General features: G+C 45.8%; 1 protein-coding gene across 1 annotated transcript in view; it reads left to right on the top strand.

The window, feature by feature from the left end:
- DDX1 (DEAD-box helicase 1) overlaps positions 1–3,707 on the top strand; it is a 33,122-nt gene extending 29,415 nt beyond the window's left edge. The window contains exons 21-26 of the mRNA XM_082425882.1: positions 714–786; positions 940–1,012; positions 1,094–1,136; positions 2,260–2,355; positions 2,609–2,729; positions 3,376–3,707. Coding sequence (XP_082282008.1) covers positions 714–786; positions 940–1,012; positions 1,094–1,136; positions 2,260–2,355; positions 2,609–2,729; positions 3,376–3,506 — 537 coding nt within the window. The 3' untranslated portion in view covers positions 3,507–3,707. The remainder of the gene's footprint in view (positions 1–713; positions 787–939; positions 1,013–1,093; positions 1,137–2,259; positions 2,356–2,608; positions 2,730–3,375) is intronic.
- Positions 3,708–27,072: the final 23,365 nt, after the last annotated feature.

The following is a 27,072-nucleotide window of genomic DNA, read 5'->3' as shown; positions in this document are numbered from 1 at the left end:
CGCAACAAAGAGTAGCCCCCGCTCGCTGCAACTAGAGGAAGCCTGCACATAGCAATGAAGGCCCAACGTAGCCAAAAATAATAAGTTAATTAATTAAAAACAAAAAAAATCACATGGCCTCATTTCAGCATTTATGCCACCCTTCTCTATCCTGGCATTTTGTTGGACTGGAAGTCAGTATGCCCCTCACCCCCTCCAAATCTCTAACTTTGCTGTGCCTTGCAGCACAAATGACATCTGAAGGCTAATTGGTATATTCTTGGTGAGAACACCAGGGGCCCAGTCTCTTTAGGATTTTATCTGTTGTCACAAAAAGTGTAACCTTGAGGTAAAATATCTAGTATTTTGAATTATTTTAATACAAGGGTAAAAGTAAAGCTTATGTTTTTATATTTTATTCTGTCTTATGTTTTGAATTACCAGTCAGGATTTCTAAAGATGAAGCCAAATTTTAGCAATGGTTTAAGAACTTTTATGTGAAAAAAGCAAAGATGAATCCAGTCATTGATTTATTCACCTTAAATGTCATATTTCGGCAAATTATAACTTAAAAATGCAATACTTGTTCCAGTGAATTATGAATGACTGGACCACTAATATGATACGAATACATTAGTTATTAGAGGTCTCATTTAGTGGAAAGATGGTATTTGTGGGGGTTTTTTTAGTATATATACTAATAAAGTCCTTTCTCTCCTCTCTGTTCTCTTTAGAAAGGAGATGTAAGATTCTTGATTTGCACAGATGTAGCTGCCAGAGGAATTGATATCCATGGTGTTCCTTATGGTAAAAAGAAAGTTTTTATGCTTGCAGTTTGAATTTTATGGAATTCAAAGGAAACCATTTAATATGCTTGAAATACTCAGAACATCAAACATCATATATGTTTGAAAATTTTAGGAACTAATGTCAATTGGTAGTAATTGTTTTTATTTGCAGTTATAAATGTCACCTTGCCTGATGAAAAGCAAAACTATGTCCATCGAATCGGCAGAGTAGGAAGAGCTGAAAGGTACTCTGTCATTTTTTTTGTCCTTTTTAAGCTTCTGTGCTTCAGGAATAAAGTCTAATAAAGAGTTTTAAAATCTTTCAGGATGGGGCTGGCCATTTCCCTGGTGGCAACAGAAAAAGAGAAGGTAATCTTTTCAGTGCTGTATTATATTCATTGTTTGTGTCGTTATTTTAGATGTTGGAAATAAAAGCAGTTTGAGTTTTTCATTTACATTGAATTCAGTTGCGTATGGAATATAAATGAGCTTTTTAATGGCATCTTTTTCTCTTTATTCATTGAATGGACGACTAGTAGGATGACGTTTAGGAAGGAAAAATATGAAATGTAATTTTCCCGAATAGCTTTCATATAATTTTCAGTGAAAAGTATTTAAACCCTCTCTGGCATCATGCCATGGTAGACTTTTTATGGGAGAGAGGGTTAACTTATTATTTTGATATAAATTGATACAATAATTTGATACAGATTTACAGAAAAGCTGCAAGAGTAAGGAACTCCCACACACTCATTCCCCAAACTACTTGTTCATTTTGCTTTTTGCTATTTGCTTTATGGTACTGATGAACCTAGTGGCAGGGCAGGGATAAAGATGTAGACGTAGAGGATGGACTGGAGGACACGGGGCGGGGAGGGGGAAGCTGGGGCGAAGTGAGAGTAGCATCGACATATACACACTTCCGAACGTAAAATAGCTAGCTAGTGGGAAGCAGCAGCATAGCACAGGGAGATCAGCTCTGCGCTTTGCGACCACCTAGAGGGGTGGGATAGGGAAGGTGGGAGGGAGGCTCAAGAGGGAGGGGATATGGGGACATGTGTATGCATATGACTGATTCACTTTGGTGTACAACAGAAACTAACACAGCATTGTGAAGCAATTATACTCCAATAAAGATCTATTAAAAAAAATTCAAAAAAAAAATCTTATAGAAAACATTTGAACTTTATTTTTGATGCTAATCTTGATATAGCATTCTCCAGTATTTACTTTTCTCATTATTTTTATTTGAGAACTCCTTTCTATAATTGACATCTGTTTTAGGAAAACTTTTGGATTCCTTTCAAAAATAACTCTTTCAAAAGACCTAGTTAGTGAGCTACGAGTAGTGGTAGTAACTGGGTGACAGACCATACCTGCAATCTATTTTTATCTTGTGCTCTGAGGACAGAAAATGTTAAAAAACTAACTGAGAACAAAGATACCTAGCATGTTTCAGTCTCCGTACATGTTAATCTTTTTTCCTTCGTAGGTTTGGTACCACGTATGTAGCAGCCGTGGAAAAGGGTGTTACAACACAAGACTCAAGGAAGATGGCGGCTGTACCATATGGTACAATGAGATGCAGGTAAGGCTCACAGAGTCTTATCAAAATTGGTAGCAATAGACTGCATTTATCTGTAAAAGTTACGTATCAGCTCTTGTCTATTTGTGAATTGTGAGAATTAATGAGTGATTATGTTATGGTAGTTCATAAATTGTAACTTGTGAGTTCATCTCTTCAGAAATCTTACTTCCATTTATACTAAGTATGATAGCCTTCCTGGTTTTATTTAATGCTGTTAAAACGCAGCTCTGTTGATTTCCTCTCCCTTTCTTAGTTGCTGTCTGAGATAGAAGAACATCTGAATTGTACCATTTCTCAGGTTGAGCCAGATATAAAGGTACCAGTGGATGAATTTGATGGGAAAGTTACCTATGGTCAAAAAAGAACTATTGGTGGTAAGCTCTGAATTACTTTTAATTCTGTTTTAAATGTGAATGTGTCCTTTTTTGAGCTTCAGTTTAAGAAGAGAGTATTTCTTTTCCTTATGTTCAGTGTATATTTTTAGCATATTAATCATTCCCTCCTTATTAGTCTTATAGCACGTTGTTCATACTTGTCTTGCAGCATTTTATATCGTGTGATCTCTATGTGAATGGACAGCAACTTAGCTGTTTCTCTTGAGGTGTTAATGTCATAAGAGTAGTTGAAAATTTATGGAATTATTAGGAAACAAGAGAATAATGGTAATTTTGAACAAGGGGTAACCCAGGATACTATTTATTCCCTTTGCCTGCAATGGTCTTCGTTCGTTCCTGAAATTTTTTAAAGATTCAAGCTAAACTGGTGGTTTCTAAACCAAGGAAAAGAGAATAGGGGAGGGGTTGGTAGGGGTATTGGGACAGCTGTTAGTAAGGAAGGCCTAATCGTTTATTTTAATTGATTTAACACTTTTAGAACTCAGTTTTGTAGATAACTTGCTCAGTAGTACATTTTTACTGCTAGGAGCAACGTTTAAATTGATATAATTGAGCCAAAGCATTGCTGACAAGTTATTTCAAGCATGTCATTTACATTACTTTGTGATTCGTGCGTGTGATACAGGTGGAAACTATAAAGGCCATGTGGATATTTTGGCACCTACGGTTCAAGAGCTGGCTGCCCTTGAAAAGGAGGCACAGACGTCTTTCCTGCATCTTGGCTACCTTCCTAACCAGTTGTTCAGAACCTTCTGATTTTAACATACACTGAATAAGATTTGAATAATAAAAGTCTATAGTCTTAAAACTCTAAAATAGTTGTACTGCTTCCAAGCAGCAGTATTTATAGTAACTTAAGCTATTAATGCTAATAACTCTTGCATGTCAAGAAACATCAGTCTTAGGAATTCTTCATAGAATGGCAACCTAATGAAAATAATAAATATGATGACTATATTTTCATGAAAGTTTGTGTCTTATTTTAAAATTATTTTATAGTTTTTCAAGAAAGCTCTGGGTTTATGAAGTAAAGTTTATGGGTATGTGCATTCGGCAGAGGACCTGTGTGGAATTTTCACAAGAAGTGGTCCTAAATAGAGACAGCCTTGAGACGGTCACGGTCGCCTCGGTATATGCTGAAGCTAGAGAAGAGTCGTGACATGAAAGAAAAGTGTATGATCCTAAGGTGGAAGGACAGCTGGGTTAGTTTGGAGCCCTAGAGTTTTTTAGGGACTTAGAAAAGGTTCTGTGTCTAAGGACTGATGACTGATTTGGTGATGGTGACAGTGAAGATGTATTTCTGAAGGTTTATCTTCTTTTTAAGAACCTTTCTTTCCAGGTGATACATACTGTAAAGATAAAACTATTCTGATGTCCCTCTAGGTCTTAAAATTAAATTTAAAGGCCGTTCTTTGAAATACATTTCCTCAAACCCTCTTGCCTAAAATACCAGAAGGAAAAGGGAAAATTTATATAGATACAGTTGAATTGTTGCTTTGTACCTTTTGACTCTTATTTATAAAGTAGTTTCTTTGGGAAAATTATTCTTACCCTAGAGATTCCTTCATAGCACAGGCAGGCTATTATAATTTCTTATATGATGGTTTTTAAATCTTTTAGCACTGAGATATTTTCTTCAAACAAAATCTTGAGTGAAATTCACTGTGTAAGCAGTGGGAAAAGCATTACCTAGTATATTGAGTCATAGTTTATGTGAAATGATTATGAGGATTCCATTCTTTCACTTATATCTAGACCACTGTCTTTGCTTTTTTTTGTTTTACTTCTACTACATAGAACAAGTAGTTTTTCTTTTATTTAGCAAGTAAGGGGGGTGGTTTACAGAATAGATTAATGCTTTTTTGTGACTTTTGTGACTTTCTTAATTAACAGCTATTAAAAATAAGTATTTCCATATATTTAGTTATCTTTCTATTTTTATATTACATAGTTTTTTTTTAAATTACATAATACATTATCTGTAAGTAAGAAGTACATAAAAGTTACTCAAAATCCCAACACCAGGGAAACACACTTTTTACATTGTATATATTATTTTTCCAGATATTGATACAGAAGTAAAACAAGTGAAGAGATAAAGCAAAGAGATTTCTATAAAAGAATTATTTAATAGCTATATAGTATTTTATTGTTTGGGTGTTCCATATATTATTTTAACAGTCTTCTATTGCCGGACACTTAGGGTGAATCCAATTTGTCACTAGTTTCAACAATACTGAGAACAACTTTACACAGTTATTCATATGTTTGCATAATATTTCTTTGGCATAACTTTTTTTTTTTAAATTGGGGTATAGTTGCTTTACAATGTTGTGTTAGTTCCTACTGTACAGCAAAGTGAATCAGCTATATGTATACATATATCCCCTCTTTTTTGGATTTCCTTCCCATTTAGGTCATCACAGAGCACTGAGTAAAGTTCCCTGTGCCATACAGCAGGTTCTCATTAGTTATCTATTTTATACATATTAGTTAGACAACTGTCTTTGGAGATTTCCTAGAACTACCATAACCAATCTCAAAGCTATGTGATGACAGCTCCTTGCTGTGTTCATGCCCATTAATCAGTTCTTTAGAAACAAGTTTTGAATTGATATAATGGCAAGGAAAAGTCTTGAGATTTAGAGCATTTAAGATTAGAGCTGGGCTTCCCTGGTGGCACAGTGGTTAAGAATACACCTGCCAATGCAGGGGACACGGGTTCGAGCCCTGGTCCGGGAAGATCCCACATGCCGTGGAGCAACTAAGCCCGTGCGCCACAACTACTGAGCCTGTGCTCTAGAGCCCACGAGCCACAACTACTGAAGCCCGCGCGCCTAGAGCCCGTGCTGCACAACAAGAGAAGCCACTGCAATGAGAAGCCCTCACACCACAATGAAGAGTAACCCCCGCTCGCTGCAACTAGAGAAAAGCCTGCGTGCAGCAACAAAGACCCAATGTAGCCAAAAATAAAATAAATTTTAAAAAATGATTAGAGCTGGAAGAGGTCTTTCTGATCTTGTTCATGTTCTTGTGTTGTAGGTACAGAAACTGAGTTTCCAGGAGTACGTGTTCACATAGCCCGGTTGGTAGAACTGGGACCAGAACCTGGGTTTCCTAGTTTCAGCTTTTACTCTTGGGTCTCCCTTTGGAAGAAGATTCTCAGGTCCAAATGGGGAGGTTAGAGAGGAATTCTAGATAGAGCTGGGAGTCCGTGGGAGGGGTATTTGGTTTTTCTCCTCAAAGTACTGTCTAAATGCCATTACTCAGGCAATGGAGTTTTTAAAAGAGGAAGTGACATGTAATCAGACCAGTAGAGGGGTTGCCTGGAGACCTGACTTTCCACTCACATCACCATGAATCCTTCCCTTTATGCTGGGTCCCTGCTTCCATTTTATTTAAGAACATTTTTTATTAATTAAAAAAAATTTTTTTTTAGGCCACGCCACATGGGACATGGGATCTTAGTTCCCTGACCAGGATTGAACCTGTGCCCCCTGCAGTGGAAGCGCAGAGTCCTAACCACTGGACCACCAGGGAAGTCCCTGGGTCCCTGCTTCCAGGTGCCCATTCTTCAGCCTCCGATTAATGCTAAGGATGTGAATGATTGTTAAATTCTGGTTATGTTGTGGTCACTGAGCCATGAGAGATGCTCATTGCCCCTCCTTCCTATTAGAAATGGAGCCTCCTGAGCTTCGGTTGGTACTAGATTACCTGGCTGGAGACTGTCCCTCCCAGGCTCTGGTCAGTGGGGTATGAGATGGGTGATGTGTCACGTGCCCTTTCCACCTGCCCTTTCCCGCCCCCCTCAGGCTGGAACCTGGTGTATTAGTGAGTCAGTGTCCCCCGTTAGAGAAGTGTTACCCTTGGGGAGTGGCAGAGCAGTGAGACAGAGGGCACCTGGGTGGCCTTGCGGAAGAGCTGCCACCCTCTCTCAGAGGCTGCCTGGTACGGTATGTTTAGGTCCCCAGTTAACACAGACACTAGAGGCACCTGAAGGTCCAGAAAATGTTAAAATATTAACCAGCAAATGTTAGTATTTCTGACTCACAGAGTCAGCTCTGCCTACTATATAGCGTAAGAATTTATGAGTGTAATCACAGATCTCTTACTGTCAGTCTCCCCTCTGCACAGAAATGCCTAGACCGGCCCCATCTTCAACACTTCATAGACATGCCCTCCGGTCTTATGAGTCTCGGCACATTCTCCTTGTCACCCATCTCATCTTCTGTTCACCATTCATTCTCTTCAAAGCTACCTTCAAGCTCTGTTAGAATTATGCTTTTCATAGTGACTGGAGTGGTTTTGTGATTGGGGATTTTGTTTTGCTATCCACATTTGAATAAACTTAAATGAGCTTCTCTAACTCCGGGTTATGTCTCCACTGTATTGCTCATCTGGAAGATACTGGGAGCCTCTTATTCGGACAGAGCCACCCGAGAGAGAACACAGAAAACTAAATAGAAGGACCAAGTGCTTTCATTGCCCAGGGAAGTTTGCCGTAAGAGAACTGATTCTAATGGGCTCCAGCTAGTGGGATTAGTTATAGATTGCCAAAGCCTTTCCGTACCTGGTTCTTAACATGTATGTTTCTATTATAAACAGAAATGAGAACTCAGGTTAGAGTAATCCCCACCCTTCCCTACTTTTTTACTTATATTCCCTCTCGTAGAGAAAGTCACCACTAAATAACATTTTGGCTCATTGCTTTTTTTCTGTAAATTTTTTGGTGTACAGTTTAGATCTTACCATATGTACAATGTTTATATCTTCATTTAATGTAAGTGTTTTTCTTGTTATAAATACTTTAATGGCTGCACAATCCACTGAAAATGCTGTGGTCTGTAACTCATGAGCTTTGAGGGAAACTGAAGAGAACGTGAATCTCAGATGTCAAGCCCGGGTGCGAATCCGGCTCTGACCCTACTCGCAGGGTGACCGAAGCGAGGTCCTTAGCTCTCTAAGCTTTTGTTTCTTTGTTTATAAAAATGGTGAAAATAATTCTTATCACTCAGGATTATGTTAAACGTTCAGCCAAAGTCAGCAGATAAGAGGCGCTCATACCACATTTTACGGTGTTTACACCGTTTACGGTTGTCCTGTGTTACCGTCAACATCTTAGTTCTATCTTTTGGATTGTTTCCTTCACCTGGATTCCTAGAAACTGGATTCTTGAATTAAAACCAATGAAACTTATGAAGATTTTTCAGGGTCATTTTCAGATTGCTTTCTGAAAGGGTGGTACTGGTCGACATTCACATTAACAATATAGGAAGAACTCTGTACAACTTATTTTACAAACTGAAATAGTACTTGTTGCACTTAAAGTTTGCTTTTCTCCTGTCTCTCCACGCGCTGTGTGAGTTGGTGCTGAGTGGAGGTCCGCGTGTCCGACCACCGGCAGCTTCTTTGCACGTGACTCCTTAGTCTCCACGCCCTCTCCGCTCCTGCCCCACCGCCATCCTTATGCTACAAACAAGGATCCAAATTTACTGTAAATAAGGCGCAAAGCTTCTTTCTTTCTTTTTTTAAGGTAGAAGTGTGTGTGTGGCAGCGATCGAGAACGGTCCAGATTTAAAAATAAAAGTTGGTTCCCAGCCAATTCTAAATGGGCAAAACTACGTAGTCAAGTTTTTCACCTTATTCTTCTGACTTAAGAGGGAACTGTATACTTTATTGCAGCTTGAATGAGATATGTAAAATATGAAAAATGTGTAGGTAAATATAAATGAGATCTGGGGTAGTTTCCTTTATATAATACTTTTATTATTTCCCTATAGAGGCTGACATCTATCAGGAATTTTTTTGCAGGTGACCTTATTTGGGAGAAAAAGGAATATTTGTTAAAAGGGAAAAAATGCAGTGGAACAGGAAGGAAAGGGAGGGATAGTATTTTGCTACTCCAGAGTAATTGATGGAGGATTCCTTTGGTGGGAGGAGTGGCAGGGGAATTTTTACTGTTGTTTTCCGTCCTGTGGATTTAAATAATTACCTTTCATTAAAACCATTTAAAGCTCTGATTTTTCTTACAGAGATTCTACTTGTACTGGTCAAAAGTGTTGATAGGGAATTGGAAAGAACCTGGAGTCAGATAGGCCTGGACCTGCTCCTAGAAATGCTCCTGACTTCTAGTTATAAGTCACAGGCAGAGACCTCCAGGTCTAAAGTGGGGCCTGGAATCTGCACTTTAACAAATTCCTTAGAAGATCATGATGCAGATGGACCTCAGACTACACATCAGGAAACGCTGTTACGGACAAATGGCTCTTAGATCTTTAATTCCCACTGCAACCTTTTACCCCAAGACTCAAGCAAGATGACTGAAAAGGACACCTGAGAGGCAGGTGCTTGCAGTACTAGAATCGCCTGGCTTCCAGGGCTGGTCCACCGCCTTTAATGAGGTTCCTTCCCTTAGGTCAGTGGTTCTCAGCCCTGGCTGTGCATTGGGACCACCTTAGGGAGCTTTAAAAGAAAATACCAGTATCTGTACTTCACCTCCAGAAATTCTGATTTTATTAATCTGGGGTGGGGCCTGGTATCCCCGGCGGCGCTTATGCGTTGAGAGCTGCTGCTTTAAACGGCCTGGCCAGATGTTTCTTGATCCTGCTGCAAATCATCGTGTGCCCTCTGCACATGGCCCAGCTGATACATGTCTTAAAGTTAAATATAGTTTAGATTCATGCTGGAGCCCTTGCCATTATACTATGCAGCAGAGGTTACTGTAGAGAAAAACTTTGATAAAAGTGGTACCATTTGTCATTTTTGAGAAACTAATAAGGTTATTTTAAAAATAAATTTTGCCGCCAGATGAGTTTAGTTCCTTTCAGAATTGTTACTTTGGGGATTCAGACAAATCTTTTAAGGATGCTTCAGTTTTTCAAAACCCATTTGGCCTTCTAATTTTTTTTTTTTTTTTCTTTTTGCCACTTGTTTGTATTTGAACCATTTCCTCTGCTTTCCACAGAGCCACATTATAAGCCTCTGGAAATCATTGGCTCAACTCATTATTGTACCTTAAATCTTGTTCCCCAGCTTGGTAACTCATCCTGTTCACCAGAAAAGGCTTTGGTTGGCTGTTGGCTGTTATGTTGCCTTAACTTAAATCCCAAAGGATAAATACTTGCTACTGCCAAGTAGGACTTTGAGGAGGCAGCCAGAGGTTGTCTCTCTGCAGGGCAATAATTGGATGGTAAGGGCGTTCTCCTTTTTGTGGTGGGTTAGGGTCTCAGGGAGGAGAGTCTAGCTTGGGAAACCCTGATCAGAATAGGAGTCGCCAGGGTGAGTGTGGAGGTGGAGAGTGATGGCCCGCAGGTACGGCATCGACTGAGTCTCATGGGAGCAACAGCGTCTGCTGATGAGTTTCGATTTTCCTTTCCTACAATGTGATTCCCCTGAAATCCTCAAACGTTGCTCAGGGTGTTGGCAATTAGGTATGTCAGTATGACTTGGGTCGTAAAAGGAGGGTTCTGTCCGTGTTTGGACAGGGAGACGCTGGAGGGCGGGGGAATTGGTTAGGACCCTGTCCTGTGGGAAATGGTTATGTAACGGCAGGAGGGGACAAGAGAACCTTCTGGAGCAGTCGTCCAAACCAAAGCTCAGCAAGGTGACAGTCAGGCTCAGGGCAACCAGGTTTAGCAGGCGCTCCCACGACTTCGTAGACATATTTGGGAGAGAATTGGCTCAGCGGTAGTCGCGCAGGCTGGAAGCTTGAGGTATTTTGTTTGGCTCTGAAAAGCTAGCAATTTGGAGACATTGAATTACACCCATATCATTAAATACCGTTCACTTAGAATATTGGTGTTAGTTCTGTTGGTTGTAATAACAAACTCTATTATATGCTTCCGTCCATAAATTTTTTATTCATGTCCCCGCTATTGGCTCACACCCAGCACCACGAGAAATGACGCAAAGGCAGCAGGGCCCACCTCTACCTACATCAGCTCCCCGGGGTCCGTGGCTTATCGTTTCCAGCCAAGTGCACCAGGTGGCGTTAGTGTCACACTGTGAATACCCACAAAGACCTAAACCCTTCTGCTGGGATATTTTTACCACTTGGGGTCACTTAAGGATTACCTGACTTCCTTTTTTTCTCTGCTAAGCAAATCACAGATTCAAAGGAATTATTTCCCATTACATCTGTCAGAGTCTGTTGTCTTTTTTTCTGGATCCTGAAGGCCAAGAGATGAGAATTAGGATTTTTTTTTTTTTTACCCGTGAGTTGGCCTCACACGGTTTGTGCTGCAGTGGTTTCTCCTGTTACAAAGCACTTATGGGACCACCGCACCCTGGGCCCAGCATTCAGGAGTTCTCTGTACAAAAGAACTTCCACGCGTGTCAGAATTGCATTTATTCTAATTGCCATTCTCATTACCATCTCCAGAACGCAGGCTGCTTTTCCTCAGTCATTTCCTTGATTCTGCCTGTCTCTAAAAGCCCAGATCTGAACGCAGTGCGATGGGGTATCATGTTAACGCCACTCACCTTCCTGCCATTCATCCGGTGATCCTAGGAATTACGGCATCGCCCTTTGAGAGCATGGTGGAGATTTGTGGGATGATCCCCAATTGACTTGGCCTGCCTGTGGGTGGGAAGGGGTGGGGTGAGGGCAGGATGTGTGGGCTCAGACAGGCAGCCCAAACAATGAGCCTAGTCACTTCAGAAAGTGGCTGCACCTCCTTTTTTGAAAAGCCAAAATGATAAGTGGACACCCCAAGTGCCAGTCTCCCTGCCCACCAAGTGACTTCATGGGATTGAAGGTTAAGAGAGATCTGAGTGGGAACAATGACCAGATACGTGATCTGTCCTTTGCTTTCTACTTTTCTGCAAAGAATAACATCTTGCGGGGTGGAAGCAGGAGCCTTGAGTCATTATTCAAGAACAGCCTTTTCTGGTATAATTTAAAACCACAACAGGAATTCATTTATTTTCACCATTTCAATTTATAATTAATTCGTGTCAACCCCCAGTCAAGAACCTGAAATGGGCTTTTATTGCCTTAATTAAGTCCAGAATAACTTGGACACTTAAGGCCCTCTAAAATTTGGTCCTAGCCTTCCTAGCCTTATTTCTTTTATTCACCAATTCACATTGAACTTGGTCTTCTCACTTACCTCCATGTATAACAAGAGCTAACATTAATTGACCCATCCCTATTTACCAGGTATTGTTCTAAGTGCTTACTCATCTTAACTCAATTAACCCTCATAACCCCAGAAGATAGGTTCTAATAGAGTTTCCATTTTACAGATGAGAAAACTGAGGCTCCAAGTGGTGAGTGATTTTCTTAAGATGACCTGGCTAGTGAGCAGTGGCTCTAGCGCTGGAATGCAGGCGCGTATCCACTACGCCCTGTCGTTCTTGCTGCTGGCTGCTGTTGCCTCCTGGGAGGCCTTCCCGCCTTCCCTTTGCCTGTCAGATTCCGCCCAGCCTCAGGCATCGGAGTCACTATTACCTCCTTTGTGGGGGGCAAGAGAACACCCCATTTTTGAATACCAACCACGAGCCAGATATTTTATATGCAGCCTCATGTAAGAGCCAATGTTCTTTTTTTTTTGCAGATAAGGAATTCAAGGTTCAGAAAGGTTAAGTCTGAGGCCAGAAGGTTAAATCAGGGCTCCAGAATCTATGATTTTTGGTTCTATGCTCTGCCTTTAGGAAGCCTTCCAGTACATTACTCTTGGTCTTGCCCTTATACTTTAGATAGCTCTTGATTTTAAAAAACGATTTCATTACTTTTCCCCCCCTCTGTGTCTTCAGGTGGATCCAAAGTACTTCTCAGGAAGGGTTTCTGGGCTATACTCCCTTTTCTCTTCCTGCAGTGTCCATAGTTGGCATATGACAGATATTGATTAGCTTATTTTTCATGCCATGGGGAAGAGTCTATCCACTTACCTGACAGTGACGACCATTCTATGGAGACTGAGCCCCAAAACCAAAAGGCCTCTATTGACTTTTAACCCTGAGCAGGAATGGCCAGGACAGGATAGAAGATCAGGACCACTTTCAATGGGAAAAGATAGCTTTTAATTTCTTCAAGAAAATTTGGCCAAAACATGAGCATGATTTTGAACGTATGGGGCCCAAAGCTCCGACACCCTATGGCTGAGGTTTCAGTGTTATGGTGGACCCATACTTGCAGAGAAATATGTGAATTCATCACGGTTATTTTTGTAGCATTAAAGTTGGCGAACTTCCAAGTCAAGAACTTTCTGCCTTTGCAGTTCTCGGTTATTTGAGGCTGGATGACTCACTTTGTGTAACATCCTCTTGTCTTCCTCCTTTTCCTCCCATGGGTCCCCTCCTACCTGAGAGGATTGGCAGGGGCAGAGAGGGTTATGAAACTCAAGCCTCTGTCGACAACTTCTTTTCAGTTTTGTTAACATTTGTTGGGAAGCTGTCTTGATCTCCTCTTCTCTTTTCCCCATTAGGCAGGTCACTTCCTCTTCTGTGCCCTCCAAATCTTTTGTTCCTTCCTTTATTGTAACATTTATATTCCTACATTTTTATTTACCTGCTTCCATGTGAGGGTCTCTTCCTAGCTAGGGTAGATCCTTTACAGCAGGTCTGATTTCAGTATCCTCAGTACCTGGACCAGAGTGTGACCCCAAGAAGATCGTTTAGTAAACATTTGTTCTGTTGGAAGGAAGGAAATAGGAAGGAAGGAAGGAAAGATGGATGGATGGATGGATAAATGAGTTATCACAAGAAATTTCTATGAAGGAACTTTAGACACTGGCTAGCAAAATAAGGATGAGAAGTTAGCATTTGTTAGCTACTTAGTTTTTATTTTCTGGACAGGAGATCTGCACATCCTGAATACAAGGCCACTGAAAGAGACAGACTCCAAGCCTCACCTTTCTCTTTAAGAAGGATTAATGTTTTTCAGACTGACTGTACTGGCTTAACCCAGAACCACCTGGTTATTCTCGGAGGAAATCTTCAAGACCACTGTCCTCTATTCTGTCAAGTCATTCTGAGACACAGCAACAATATCCATCATGTAGGTGTACCACCATGCTTTGCATTTTCTTTCTTTTTTGGTCTCTACACCTCTGCAAGGCAAGAATAATTATTTTCCTCTAAGGAAACATAGGTTCAAAGAGGGGAGGTAATAGTTAACGATAATAATTGGAAACTTCAATACCCCACTTTTAACAGTGGATAGAACAACTAGACAGAAGATGAACAAGGAAATAGGATACTTGAACAACACTATAAACTGACGAGAAATAAATATCTCTACGACACTTCACCCAGCAACAGCAGAACACACATTCTTCTCAAGTGCACGTGGAATAGTCTCCAAGATAGACCACATAGTAGGCCATGAAACAAGCCTCAGTATGTTTAAAAAGATTGAAATTGTATATATTCTTCAATCACAATGGGAGAAAATTAGAAATCAATAAAAGAAATAACAAATATGTGTAAATTAAACAGCACAATACTAAACAACAAATGAGTCAAAGAAGAAATCAAAAGGGAAATTAGAAAATACTTGGAGATGAATGAAAAAGGAAACGTAGCATAGGAAATCATATGAGATGTAGGTAAAGCAGTGCTTGGAGGGAAATTTATAGCTGTGAGTGACTATATTAAAAAGATCTCAAACAGATACACTAACCATCCACTTCAAGGCATTGAAAAGAAAAAAAAAAAGAGTAAACTAAACCCAAAGCAAGCAGAAGGAAGGAAATAAGAAAGATTAGAGTGGAAATTAGTGAAACAGAAAATAGAAAAACAACAGAGGAAATGAACAGAACCTGAAGTTGGTGTTTTTGAAAAGATCGACAAATTTGACAAACCTTAGCTAGAAAGAGGTGAGGTAATTTTCCCAGCATGACCCCAGTAGTAAATGGCTATTGTCCAATAGACAATAGGACTCTCTGATGCCAAAGCTGGGGTTGGGGGTCTGTCTCCCACCTAGACTGTGAGCGTCTCAAGGCCAGCAGCCTGCCTTACTATCTGTGCATCCCCAGTGCCTTGCTCTGTGCCTGGCACATGCAGGAGCTCAGGAAATGTTTGCTGAACTAAAATGGAAAGTAAGCCTCCTCCCCATCCTTAGTCAACCATCTGTGTGAGATGATAAATTATGCTTCCAATGCAGATTGGGCTGAATTGCACTATTTCTGATGAGAAACGCTGAAAACAGCAAACTGCTTGTCCTTAAAAATAAACCTTTCAGCTTCAGGGATTTGGCCCAGAAATGAACCGTGTTACAGCTCAAGCCCCAAGATTGAGTTTATTACCTTGGAGCCAGGGGTTATGGGGTTTCTGACTGAAGTGAGAAACTCGATCACCTTGACCTGGCCCCAGGGCGCGAAGTAGGATTTGGCCACCCCTCCCCATCCGGTACCACTCCTGGTGAGGGCCGGCCCAGCTCAGAGGGGGCAGCTGATCCCAGGGAGCCCCAGATGCTGGATCTCGTCCCCAGACTGATATATTAGGAGCAAGGGTGTGGCGCTGGCACCCCAGCTGAGCCAGACTGGGCTCCAGGTGGAGTCTGGCTTTCTGACATTTTATAAGGGGTGAAATGTAAAGAATGTTGACTTTAATTAACCCAAGTGCATGTTGATACGTCCTGAAAGGCTGGTGGAGAGAAGGGGATCCCAGGTAGATTATGTGCCAGAAGGCTACCACGTGTTCAGGCTGGAGTGACAAGGCCACCTGTCCCGGGGGGCAGAGAGAAAGCAGAGTGCCTTCACAAATGGCACATCTTTTTGGCCAGACATTCTGCTACGTGAGAAAGGCTGGGTGCAGGCTGTTTGCCCATTTTTCAGAAGGACAAGATGAAGCCCCTAGAAGTTGCCCAAGACTCACAGCGGGCAGGGAGATGAACCCATTTTTTGGCCTCCCAGATTCAGTGATTCCTGGTGCACCCCTGCGTGGTGGGAGCCTGCTTGAGGAGCTCTATTTACGGGTCCCCACGAAGGATATGTGTGTGGTGCGAGGCAGGAGGGCGGGTGCTGGGCACCTTCGTGTGTGTGATTTCCCTTTTGGCTTCTATGCAAGGGCCCCCTTTTTTCCTTTTCTTAATTTAAAGATGACTCTTCTGGAAGCCTCCAATGTGGAATTGACCCTAAAGTGAAAAGAAGATCTTTTTAGGGCAAGAGCTTTGTTCTTGTGAATTTTCTGCCTCACCAACCATGGGGAATGTGAGCGGGGGCAGGGGGAAAAGTCTGTTAAAGAAGCTGCTCATTCATTTCAAGGGGCCGAGGAGCTATTTTGAAGGAGAAAAGTCTCCTCATTCTCTTGGCCTTTTGATCCACGCAGGCTCCATGGCAGGGAGTCGTTGAGGAATTACTCTGACCACCCCGAGCCTTCCCACCTGCTGTCGATGGGGCAGAAGGGACTAGAATTAACATGAGGAAATATAAGCTTTAACTGTAACTTTAAAATTAACTATCTCTAATTTTCCACACCATAAAATCAGTAAAATGGTTCCCTTTTTTTTTTTTTTTTTTCCAGGGAAAGTGATGAACTGGTACGTGCATTTTAATCAATTATAAAACATCTCCCTCTCCTCTTCTGTATATCTGTCTCTTCAGGATATCTGGCACAGAGGCACTATGCCAAATGTTGGACATAGATATAAAACTTCTTTTTATAATTAGAATAAAAGAAATACCTACTGTCAATGAGTATCAGTGTAAAAATTTGGTGATATAGTACATCAGGATTAGGTTCATTTACATACAGTAGCGTATTCAAAATAATGGTGACCTAAGCGCAAAATATTTATTTACTTACTTACTTGCTTATTTACTTATTTATTTACTTTAAATATAAAAAAGATGTGGAGGCAGGCAGTCTGGAGCTGATATAGTTGGTCCTCCATCATCAGAGATCCAGGTTCCTTCTGCTCTGCCATACTTAGTTCATAGCTTCCAACCTCAGAGATGCCTCATGAGCTTAGCTTGCTGCTGGGGCTCCAGCCATCACATGTGCCCTTAGAACAGCAGAAAGGGGGAAAAAAGGGAGGGGCAAAAGGAACTCCCTACCTGATTTTAAAGGGCCTTCCCAGAGGTCTGACCCAACAACTTCTATTTACATCTCTCAGAACTAGAGGCCACATCTCTGCAAGGGAGGCTAGAACAAGTAGGTTTTTATCTTTTCTTCTCTTTCTTCTTTCTTCCTTCCTTCTTTTTTCCTTTCTTTCTTCCTTCTGTTTTCCTTTCTTCCTTCCTTTCTTTCTTTCCTTCTTTCTTTCTCTCCTTCCTCCCTTCCTCCTTTCCTTTCTTCTCTTCTTTCCTTCCTTCCTTCCTCCTTTCCTTCCTTCCTCCTTTCCTTCCTTCCTTCCTCCCTCCCTCTCTTCCTTCCTCCCTCCCTTCCTTCCTCCCTTCCTCCTTTCCTCCTTCCTTCCCTCCCTTCCTCCCTTCCTTCCTTCCTTCTTTCCTTCCTTATCCAGGCATTTTGGGGTTCTGTGCCTGAGTCAGAATGGAAAGTTGGATATTGGAGAGGCAACTAACACCCTCTGCAACATGCACTTTATATATTTGATGGTGGAGTTATGTGATTTTGGTGTCCGTGCATGTGAATTTTTCCCATCCATTGTGTCATTCATCAGTCACTTACTCCTCATTCTACCTGCTCATGCCTTGCATGCCTAAATGATTAATACCCAGATCTTTTCCTCCTCCTGTGCGGGAGATAGACAAGTAGACAGAATACAAGTAGGATCCACAAGTATGATGGCAGAGAGAACACTGAGGGCCCAGAACACTGGGCGCAGGTTGGAGAGTTCAGGGAAAGCTTCTAGGTAGAGGTGACAGTGGTAAATTTTGAAGGATGATTAGGAGGAGTGAGTACTTCAAGATAGGAATGTTTACTTATTTAAGCAGGTGTGTGTCGACCGGTTCTCTATACCAGCATGAACCACAGAAACAACAGCAAAAACTCCTCGGAAATATCCTCTGAACAATTCCTGCTTCGCTAAGGTATGAGTAGAAAATGAGAAACTTAGAGATGTGTCAGTTAGGAACCTCCTGATTCCAAGTGATACCAAATGCAACTCAAACTGGCTTAAGCCTAACAGGGAACGTACCAGCCTACATAACCAAGAAGCCCAGACGCAGAGTGGCCTCAGACGGTACTTGATCCCGGGGCTGACCCGACGGCAACGAGCCTCGGTTTCTCTGCACTCCTTGGCTCTGCTGTTTTCTGAGATGGCTTCGTTCTCAGGCTGCATCTGGTGACCCCCCTCCCATCGGTCCCAGGCCCAGAGGCCCTGAGTCCAGCCAAAGCAGAGAACTGCTCTTGTGTAAGACCCGGATATTTTATGATGATTTGAACAATATAGATCATAGCCCCACTCATGACCAGTCACTGTGGCTGGGGTATTTGGTGCATGGCTGGCCCGGCCCAGGTTGCATGCTTGCTGCATCCCTAGAGCTCAGACCCCCACCGGAAATGAAAGGGATGAGGAAGGAAGATGGTCCCCCAAGGGAAGTTGGAGTGCAGTGGTTAGGAGGAAGGGGTATGAAGACTGGGTGACTGAACGTCAAGTATCCACTACAATAGGCATGGGCAGGTGTGGTAAGTATTGAGGCGGACCTTCACTGATGAGAATGGTGAGGGTCGAATGGGTTAGATAACTTATCCAGCACCTGTGGCCAGTGACTGAAGCCTTGACTTCTCTGACGGCAAAGCTGGTGGTCTTTGTCCTCACTGATTCCCACAGCGGGACCCCGTTCAGTCCCACGGCTTTGTGGTTGGGTCTGATCTGCCTGCGTTCAGCTGAGTTATTTGCCAATGGGCTGTCAAGGACGAGCCGGGAGCTGGGTGGCGCCCCAGGGCAGGGTGTCCGCATGTCCTGTGGGATGGGAATGACCTACACCATGGACACCCAGAGCCTGGTGGCTTGGCTCAGGGAAGGGACCGAAATGGGCTTTAGAACCTAGAGGAAGAAAAAGCTAGCCTGACCAGTGCCTCAGTTTCCCCATCTGCATACTGGATGAAATCATCTGGACGGTCTGTCCTACTTCCCTAAGGTGTTTTTTGTCTTTTATGATTTTGGTCAGTTCAAGACCTGTGGCCAAATAAACCACACCCCATGTACTCAGGCCCTAAATTCCCTAAATTCAGAGCTGAGGGACCACCGATCCCCCTCAGGAGGGGCCCCAGTGTGGACGGCGCCAAGCCAGCACAGTCCTCTTGGCTTTGTGCTGCTGTGCTCGGGCTCCTGGGGGGCAGACACCCTGGCGCCCCTGGGCACTGAGCCCCCTCCACACAGAGCACCTCTCAGGGACAGACCCAGCCTGCCCTGTGGTGACCTTCCCACTGATGGCGTGACCTGGCGGATGGCAGGCGCTGGGTAAGGTTTTTAGGAGCAGCGTCAAACACACTGGGAAAGGGGTTTTATGAGAGAATTGGCTGAGGAGGAGTGAGGGCGGTGACAGGACAACAGGGAGGTCTTCTCTGGAACCCGGGCTCCACTTCCTACCCCCATGGGATGTGCAGCCCCTCAGGGTGTCCTCGGGGAAGCCTGACTCCCCAGCTATGCAAACACTGTGATGTCTGTAGCCGGCACCGAGGGCTCTGCCAGGCCCGCCCCCCAAGAGGCTCCGGAGGCCCCAGGGATGCCACAGGATGCCCTGCCCCACCAGAAACAGGATACCCAGCTGGGGACCCCTGAGAGGAGACCGGGGCCAGGAAATGCTTCTTCCTGCTGCAGGGACAGCTCAGTGACCTGGAAAGGTGCGGACTAGAGTGCTCGTGTTTCCAGGGTGACATCACCTCTGGTGCGGACCCGAGGCTCCGCTCCCTGGACTCAGTGAACTTGCACAGTCCACGTGGTCGGCAGGGAGAACCTGGCGGCTGATGTTTTTCTGCATCCAGACAGGCGCACCTTGCATTATGGGTTCACCACTGGAAGAATTCCTAGAATCACAGAATCTCAGCTCAAAGATGCCGGAAAAGGGAGAGGGATTCACTCCTCCACGGCACAGGCCCACTCTCTCCAGCCTTCCACGTGACGTTTGCTCATCTTCGTTGCACGCTCCCAGGTATGGGAAGCTCGCTCTGTGTGAGGCCATGGCGTCACAGCTGGACCAGTTCTAACTCGCGTTGAAATGTGGACTCTTGTCATTCTCTCCGCTGCTCCTCACGGGCTCGCCCCCTAAACCGGATAAGTCTCTCTCCACTCCATGAGGTCCTTCAGAAATACACCCCACTGGGCTTTTCCCCAGACCAAAGGGCCAGGGCCCCTCTACTCTTTAATGTGACTTCAAGGGCCTCCTCGTCCTGGTCGCTTTTCGCTGAATGTGCTCAAGTGATGGGAGATGGAGCCCAGGACCGACGCGGCGCTCTGAGCGGGGTGTGGCTGGCGGGGAACGAGGCAGCGCCCTCGCCTCCGTGGAGCCGGACATCGGACCTCCATTCATGCAGCCGCGGGCGGCCTGGAGTGGGGGCAGCCGTCAAATCTTAGGAGCTCGGCCGCCGTTCCACCTCAGCCTTCACCCCGTTCCAGCCATTAGGTCGTCCGCTTCTTGGACGATAATTGGCATCTCGAGCCAAACCTGCGGCTGACGCTGCTGGAGCGCACCTCGGCGGTGCCGGCACCTCGGGGTCCCCACCGCTCTCATCCTCCCGAATTGTTTGGCTTTTCACCTCATGAAGGACAACGAGTCTTTTTTTTTTTCTTCACTTCGTTTTGTTCTGTGTGGGCAGCACAGCTTGGGGGATCACAGGTCCCCAACCAGGGACTGAACCCGGGCCACGGCAGTGAGAGCACCAAGCCCTGGCAGCTAGGCCACCAGGGAATTCCCAAGGACAACGGTCCTGACCATCTGAGCTTGGGCCCATCTTTCCCGGGAGATGCAACAGCTTGTGGCCCCTGAGGAGTGGACGCCCTTCGCCGCAGAGCTGCCCGGGGTGTCTCCAGGAGCTGCCCGAGGGGCCTGGGACCTCGGCCTCCTCTCTCCTGCCTGCCCCTCGGAGCCCGACATCCTGTGTAGGATGTGGTGGTTCTCTCACATGCTCCTCTCGCTCTCCCCGTTCCCGTATGTTCCCTCTGCCTCTCTCCGCCCAGCCACTCATCAGGCACCACCTTGGGCATTGCCCCCAACCTGTGCTCAAGGGCAGCGCCGTGTCATCTCTAAGGATGTGCCACAGGGAGGGGACACGGAGACTGTGGTAACTCCTGGGAGAGCGTGGAAAGCTGGAATCGTAGACTTAGAAGGGCTGGGGGGCCGGGGTTGTCCGCTCAGCAGGGACTTAAGGACAGACCTGGGTCCTGACGCAAAACCGGGCTATGAAGGAACTGACGGGGACCAGGTATTCAGGACGGCTGTGCGCTCAAGCGTGCTGTGTCCCATACGAGTGTGCCAAGCCCGGGAGGTGGCAGCTGGGAGCAAACTCCTCCCACAGCGAGGGGTCCCTTCTTTTAAGGTTCACCCTCTGGGCTACACGTGCCCCAGATGTCTCCCACCCAGTCCCGTGGGCCCGGATTTGAGAGAGCGGTGGTTTCATGGCGCCGGCTTTGCCACGGCTGCCGTGCCTCTGCTTTCCCTCCTTTTAGAAAAGGACTAACTTCCTAGGCGGCGTCCCTGCCAGCTCGCCAGCTACCCGGTGAGGCTCTCCTGCGCCCCTCCGTCGCCTCCTGAAGCATTAAAAGCGAGGATTGTTGAGGCCTCTCACCACGTGACCATGCTGATGCTTCCGACCTGGGGAACCTCTGCAGCCGAATCAGGGGAGCCTCCTCCCAGGCCCCCCACCTTCCCGCACGGGCTTCAGGTCAGAGGCCTGGGGTGCGCTGATCCGAGGCAGAGTCAGAACCAGAGGTCAGTTCGCCCAGAACCAGCTTGGGCTGCGTGGCCCTCGGCAGGCGGGAAGGATCTGGGGACTTGCCACCTCGAAAAAAGCCCTGTTAAATGAAAACTCCCTTTCATTTAACTAATGCAAACTAGAAGCTGGGGCCGATGATGGGCTATTGTCGCAGGGCTAGTTTTCCTGACTGAATAATAACAAAATTATGGGCACCTTTTAGTGAGCGCTTCTCTGAACCAGAGACTTGGACCCATTATCTATTCCTATTGAGCCCAGGTCTCTTTAAAGCAGGTCGGACCACCTCCACTTTACAAGTAAGGAAATAGAGGCTCAGGGAAGGTTCAAAAAATGCCCAAGAGCCTCCCAACTGGTAAGTCTGGGCCTGAGTTTAGAACTTTGGTATCTGACTCAGAGCTTGTGTTTTTTCTGCCCCACTGCTCTGCCCCCCTGGAAATAGTCCTGAAGAACATCCTTCCCCCTCCTACCTCTGCCCCGGCTGCCTGCCCACCAGGGCCTAAAGTCAGGCCCCCTCCCTCGTGGGCCGGGCCACGAGGGTAACAGGAGCCCTGCTGGGTGGATGCAGGATGGCCGCCTAAATGCACTCAGAGCTCAGGCCAGAGATCAAACAGGGCAGCATCAGAGCTGCCACGTGTAAATCACCCCTCAGAGAGGGGCAGTTCCAAGTGACCAGCGAACTCAGAGATTCCCACAGACATCCAACACCACCCTCGGGTCCTCCCTGCATGCCCTCGGGGGGTGCCTGGGAACCCAGACACCGAGTCCTCCCAGGCTTCGTCCCCCCACCTAGGATCTCCTGCGGCAGAGCTTTGGACCTGGTCCCCACAGTAATTAACACTTGCACGCGGCCTGTGAAAGGGTGGAGGGTGACTGACCTCAGATTCAAAACTTGCGGCTACTTCCTGGCTGTGTGATGTGAGACCGCACATCGCGAGTTAAATAACCATACTTTGTAACACAGTGATGGAAAGAATGGCGTTGAGCTGTGGTCTGGGGATGGGCTGGGATGGCGTGTGGTACCCACTGATGCATGGTCGGCACCTGGAAGAGGTGAAGCCCTTCCCCACGCCGGCCCTCCAGGAAAGTTTTCACAGCCGTCACATCACTGAAACGTCATAACCCTCGGATAATAGGCAGGATTGTCTCTGCCCCTTGAGGAATTAGGTTCCATGATTAAGCCGAGGTCACGTGGCTTTAAGTGTCAGCCTTAGGACTTGAATCTGGCACTGCCAGACCCCCAAGAGATTTATGCCTAAAATTACCCATAAACTTCGAATAATTTTTCCCTGTACAGTGACAGTGTTGGTCGTGACGCCCTAATACGTTGAATTCCCTCCCTGTTTTGAGAGACCGGAGACAGAGCAGTTTTGCAAAGGTGCTCTGCAGAAGTGAAGCGTGTCCTCGGAAGGGATCCGTCAGTGCCGCTCACGCCTCATGACCGTCGGTGTCTGTCCAGGGTCCCTCGGAAAAGCTGGCGGTTGTCACCTTCTCTGGGCCTTTTGGTGATGTTCTGTGGCTGCAGGTTGGGTGTCGAAATGACAGCGCAAATAACCGCCTCCTTGGCCTTCACCCCTCCCATCCAGCTCCAGCAGCTCTGGATCCTGTGGGAACCGGAGCTGAGACCCCTGCCCTGGGGAAGCCGGGGTCCCCAGTGGACCCCTCATCACCCCCGGGGCCTGCTTCTCGTCTTCCAGCGCCACGGGCAGTAACCCCTCGTCCTGTGAAGGCTGAAGAGGGAGGAATGTCACATGAAAGGTGCCCGAGGAGGCCTGGCCAGCGTCAGGCCCCCGATGGCAGGTGGTTAGCATTAAGGCAGCGCCGGGGGGGCTGTGCTGGGGGTTTGCTGGGAGAGAGCTGGTGCGACGCTAACGGGCCCCTTGGCCTGTGCGTCCTCGCCCTTCCTTCCTTCCGCCTGCCCTCGGCCTCACGCTGCCTTCAGTGACAAGGTTCCCACGTGCACTGTCCCAAAGGCCCCCTAACCGGGCCTGTGGCCTCCGCTCGCCCACCGTGCTCTTCCCCTAACACAGTCTGAGCTCGTGCCCCTCCCGGGGCCTCCAGGCTCCCCGGCCGGGCACCGAAAGCCTGATGGTCCAGCCTCTCCCCTCCCCAGCACACGCCATCCTCCAACCCCACGGAAACGTCCACAGTTTTTGTGCTTCTGGCACTTAGCACGTTACACGATCAGGTGGAAGGAACGTGTCTCCAGCGTGGCCGGGAGCGCCCCGGGCACACCGCAGCCCCACAGCAGCGTGAGGGGGGCACCGTCCTCTCCTGGGGCAGCAATTTCTTGAATCAGGCAGAAGCCCCAGAAGAAGGTGTGAGTCAGGATTGCTGAGCCTGGAGGGAAAGGCCTCGGTAATTATATCGGTTTGAGGATCCCTTGTCCCCCCGTGAATGTATAGGATGTTAAAGATTCAATTAATCCCTGAGCACTTAGAAAGTTTCCTTATTCTATTTTCCTTCCCTTGAAACGTTTTGGACATTTTCAGAAATATGAAGTAAAAAACAAATAAAAAATAACATGCCCCACTGGGCTGTCTGTGCCCCTCCTGGGGGTGAAGCTCCTCTCATCCGGGTTTCTCCCCTGTCCTTGCACCGGGAGCCGCCCTCGGGCCAGCAGCTGCCTCTTCTGTATCTTTATGTCCCCAGCACCTTGCTCACAGTCTGCACGTAGCCCATGGCCAGCGCTTGTTGAATGAATGAGCTGATCTCCAAAACCAAGATGGATTATTTCTTCTAATAAACTGCAGTGAATATCACCATACCTTTGACCGTCGGGGTTGATTGACCAGTCCTATTGCTTGATTTGTCCACATTTTAACCAGACCTTCTCGTTGCATCCCGGCACCTGCCTATGAGCTTTGAAGGTTCCACCCCAGCCTGGTCGTACCACGTGCTCCACACTCTCAAGTGTGAACCACGAGGGGCTTCTACCTTTGGGTTAAGTTGAACAAGAGTGAAAAATGATTGTGCTCTCAGCCTCTCTCTCTTTTCCTTAATAAGAGAGGAAACGTTACCAATGGCAAGGTCTTCAAAAGGCCACTTCGCAAACTCCAAATTGACTTGAAAGCACACAATCTTTCGCTGGAGGCCAGGGTTGGTATGTTTCTTATTACACCAGTGACCCTCACCCTGGAAAGCCTTTGTAGATGGGGCTTTTTTCTAGACAACCCACTGACGAGCAAATGATCTAACAGATTTCACACCACATAAATTTAAGCCTAATAAATGCCTTCAAATTCAGAGCTCCTAACTCTGGGTTCAGAGAGGTAGTCCCTTCACAAAAGCAATCATGTAGACAATTAATAAACCCACACACAGCACTGGGAAAGAGTGAATTCTGCTCCTGTCCCCCAATCCCCTGTCCCAAACCAAACTCCAAATGATTAACCTCGGGAAATGTAGATTTACCCTGGGGCTCCTTATTGGGACAGAAGGCGTGTCCATGGTCAGGTCCACTTGGCTGTAAACATATAGTGCCCTGTCCAGCACATTAGCCACTGGCCACATGTGGTTCTTTCAGTTTACATTTATATTAATTAAAATGTAAAATTCTGTTGTTTAATTGCCTTGGCCACATGTTGTTAGTAGCTACTAAATTACAGCACAGGATAGAATGTCTGTCATCACAGAAAGTTCTATTGGACAGCGTTGGTCTATTATGCAGGCAAAACCTCTCAGGGCCCAAATTGCTTCTGCTTTGTCTCAATTATCGGTAACCATACCCCCCTGGGACTGTTTTATTACATTCGTTTAGGTAAGCAAAATGAGGTGAAGTTCATACTGAGGGAAAATGTAGAATAAAAGAAAAAATCTTATTGTTAATGAGAAAAAAAAAGGGGGAACTTTGTTTTAAATCTGCTGATGAGCTCATCTTCTTTCAATGCTTTGCTATTTTGGGTGGCGTATTTACAGCTTTGGGGATGAATAATCTCGATTATTCAGGGCCGGAAAATAAAATCTGCTTTCTCATACCAGTAAGACAATTGCTCTGTCTGAATTAACAAGGTGATTGCTCTGGCTGCTTGTCCTTAAGCTGCTAAGGGCGAGTACATATCTACCAGCGGCAGTAAGGGCCTTGGAGACCCCTGAGGTCCACAACCTCACGTAGGTTGCGGTGGGAGGGGTGGGAGTGGGGCGTGGCAGAAGCAGGAGTGGGACGGCTTATCCATGGCCACATGGCCACCCTGTGGCAGAGCCAGTCCTCCTGACTCCTTCCCCAGCTCATTCTCCTTAGTGAATCACATACCACCTCTCTTGGGATGTTTACGCCTTGGTTTAACAAGCTATAAAATGGGGAAAGCCTTGCCCTTGTCTGGCAGAAAGAGCTACTTCAGTGCCAAGCCAAACCAGAAGCTTGTAGGGCCACAGAGGTCCTGGGAGGTATGGCCCTAGGTCTAAATTGCAGGTCATCCCCAAAGCGGGCCTTCTCAGCTTCTACACTGGGAAGTGGGCTTTTCCTCCTAAGACGAGGGATTTCCCAAACATGAGAAGTGGGTTTAGATGAGGGAAAGCCCAAAAGAATGACAAAAGGCCAGTAGCCTTCATCCACAGATGACACTGCCCGCTTACAAAATTGCATCCCGGACCTCCCTTGTAACTCCAGACGTCTGTATCTTCCTCTTTAACATCTTTTTTGGGAGGTATTTTAATGACACCTCAAACTTATTAAACTTACCCCAAAACTAAACTGATAGTCACCCTTCTCAAATCTGATTCTCCCCAATATTCACCAGGTCAGCGAATAGACCATCACTGTCTCGGTTAAACAAGCCCAAAGTCCCGGCATCATCCTCGACCCCTCCCCATCCCTAGGCTAACTGTGTCATTGCCCTGTTTTCAATTCTTTAATGACTTACGTTGACCTTAAGAGAAAGTCAAAGCTCCTTTATTAACTTGGAACCCTTACATAGGGTGCCCCTTCCTCTCGCTGGTCTCCCCTCTCTCCATCCTTCCCCTCTTTTCCTCCATTTCGGATACATTCTTCGCCACCTGTCAGTCTCTCTCAACTCCATGCTTCCTTCTCCCATAGAGACTTTGAAGTTTCCTCTTTCTGAATCCCTCCTGGGGTGCCAGGCCTTGGCCCATGAACTCTACTCACACTTCCCATCTCAGCTCAAGCATTACTTCCTCAAGGGCATCTTCCATGCCCTCTCGTCAAGGTCAAATCCCAAGTACAGGTTCTCAGAGCACCTTGGACCTCTCCTTCAGAGCCTGCATTGCAGCTGCAATGTCTCATTTATTCGTGTGATAACTGGACAAACATCTTTCACCCCCACTAGATTGCAAGCCCCAGGCTGACAGGGATCCCCTCTGTGTGCTCACAAAGAACCCCTGGCCCAGCATAGAGGGCGCACTCTATAATACTGAATGAATGAGTGAGTGAGTGAGTGAATGAATGAATGAATGAGCTCCACTGTGGAGTAGGTCATGCCTGGGTTTGAATCTTGGTTCCAGTATTTCCTCAGTTGTGTGAACTTGAGCAAGTCATTTAATCCCTCTGAGACTCACTTTCCTAATATGTAGAAGAAGAACCTAA

The sequence above is a fragment of the Balaenoptera physalus genome (genome assembly GCF_965194825.1).
Source record: "Balaenoptera physalus genome assembly, chromosome: 15".
Lineage (NCBI taxonomy): Eukaryota > Metazoa > Chordata > Mammalia > Artiodactyla > Balaenopteridae > Balaenoptera > Balaenoptera physalus.
This window is presented reverse-complemented; position numbering and strand designations above follow the sequence as displayed.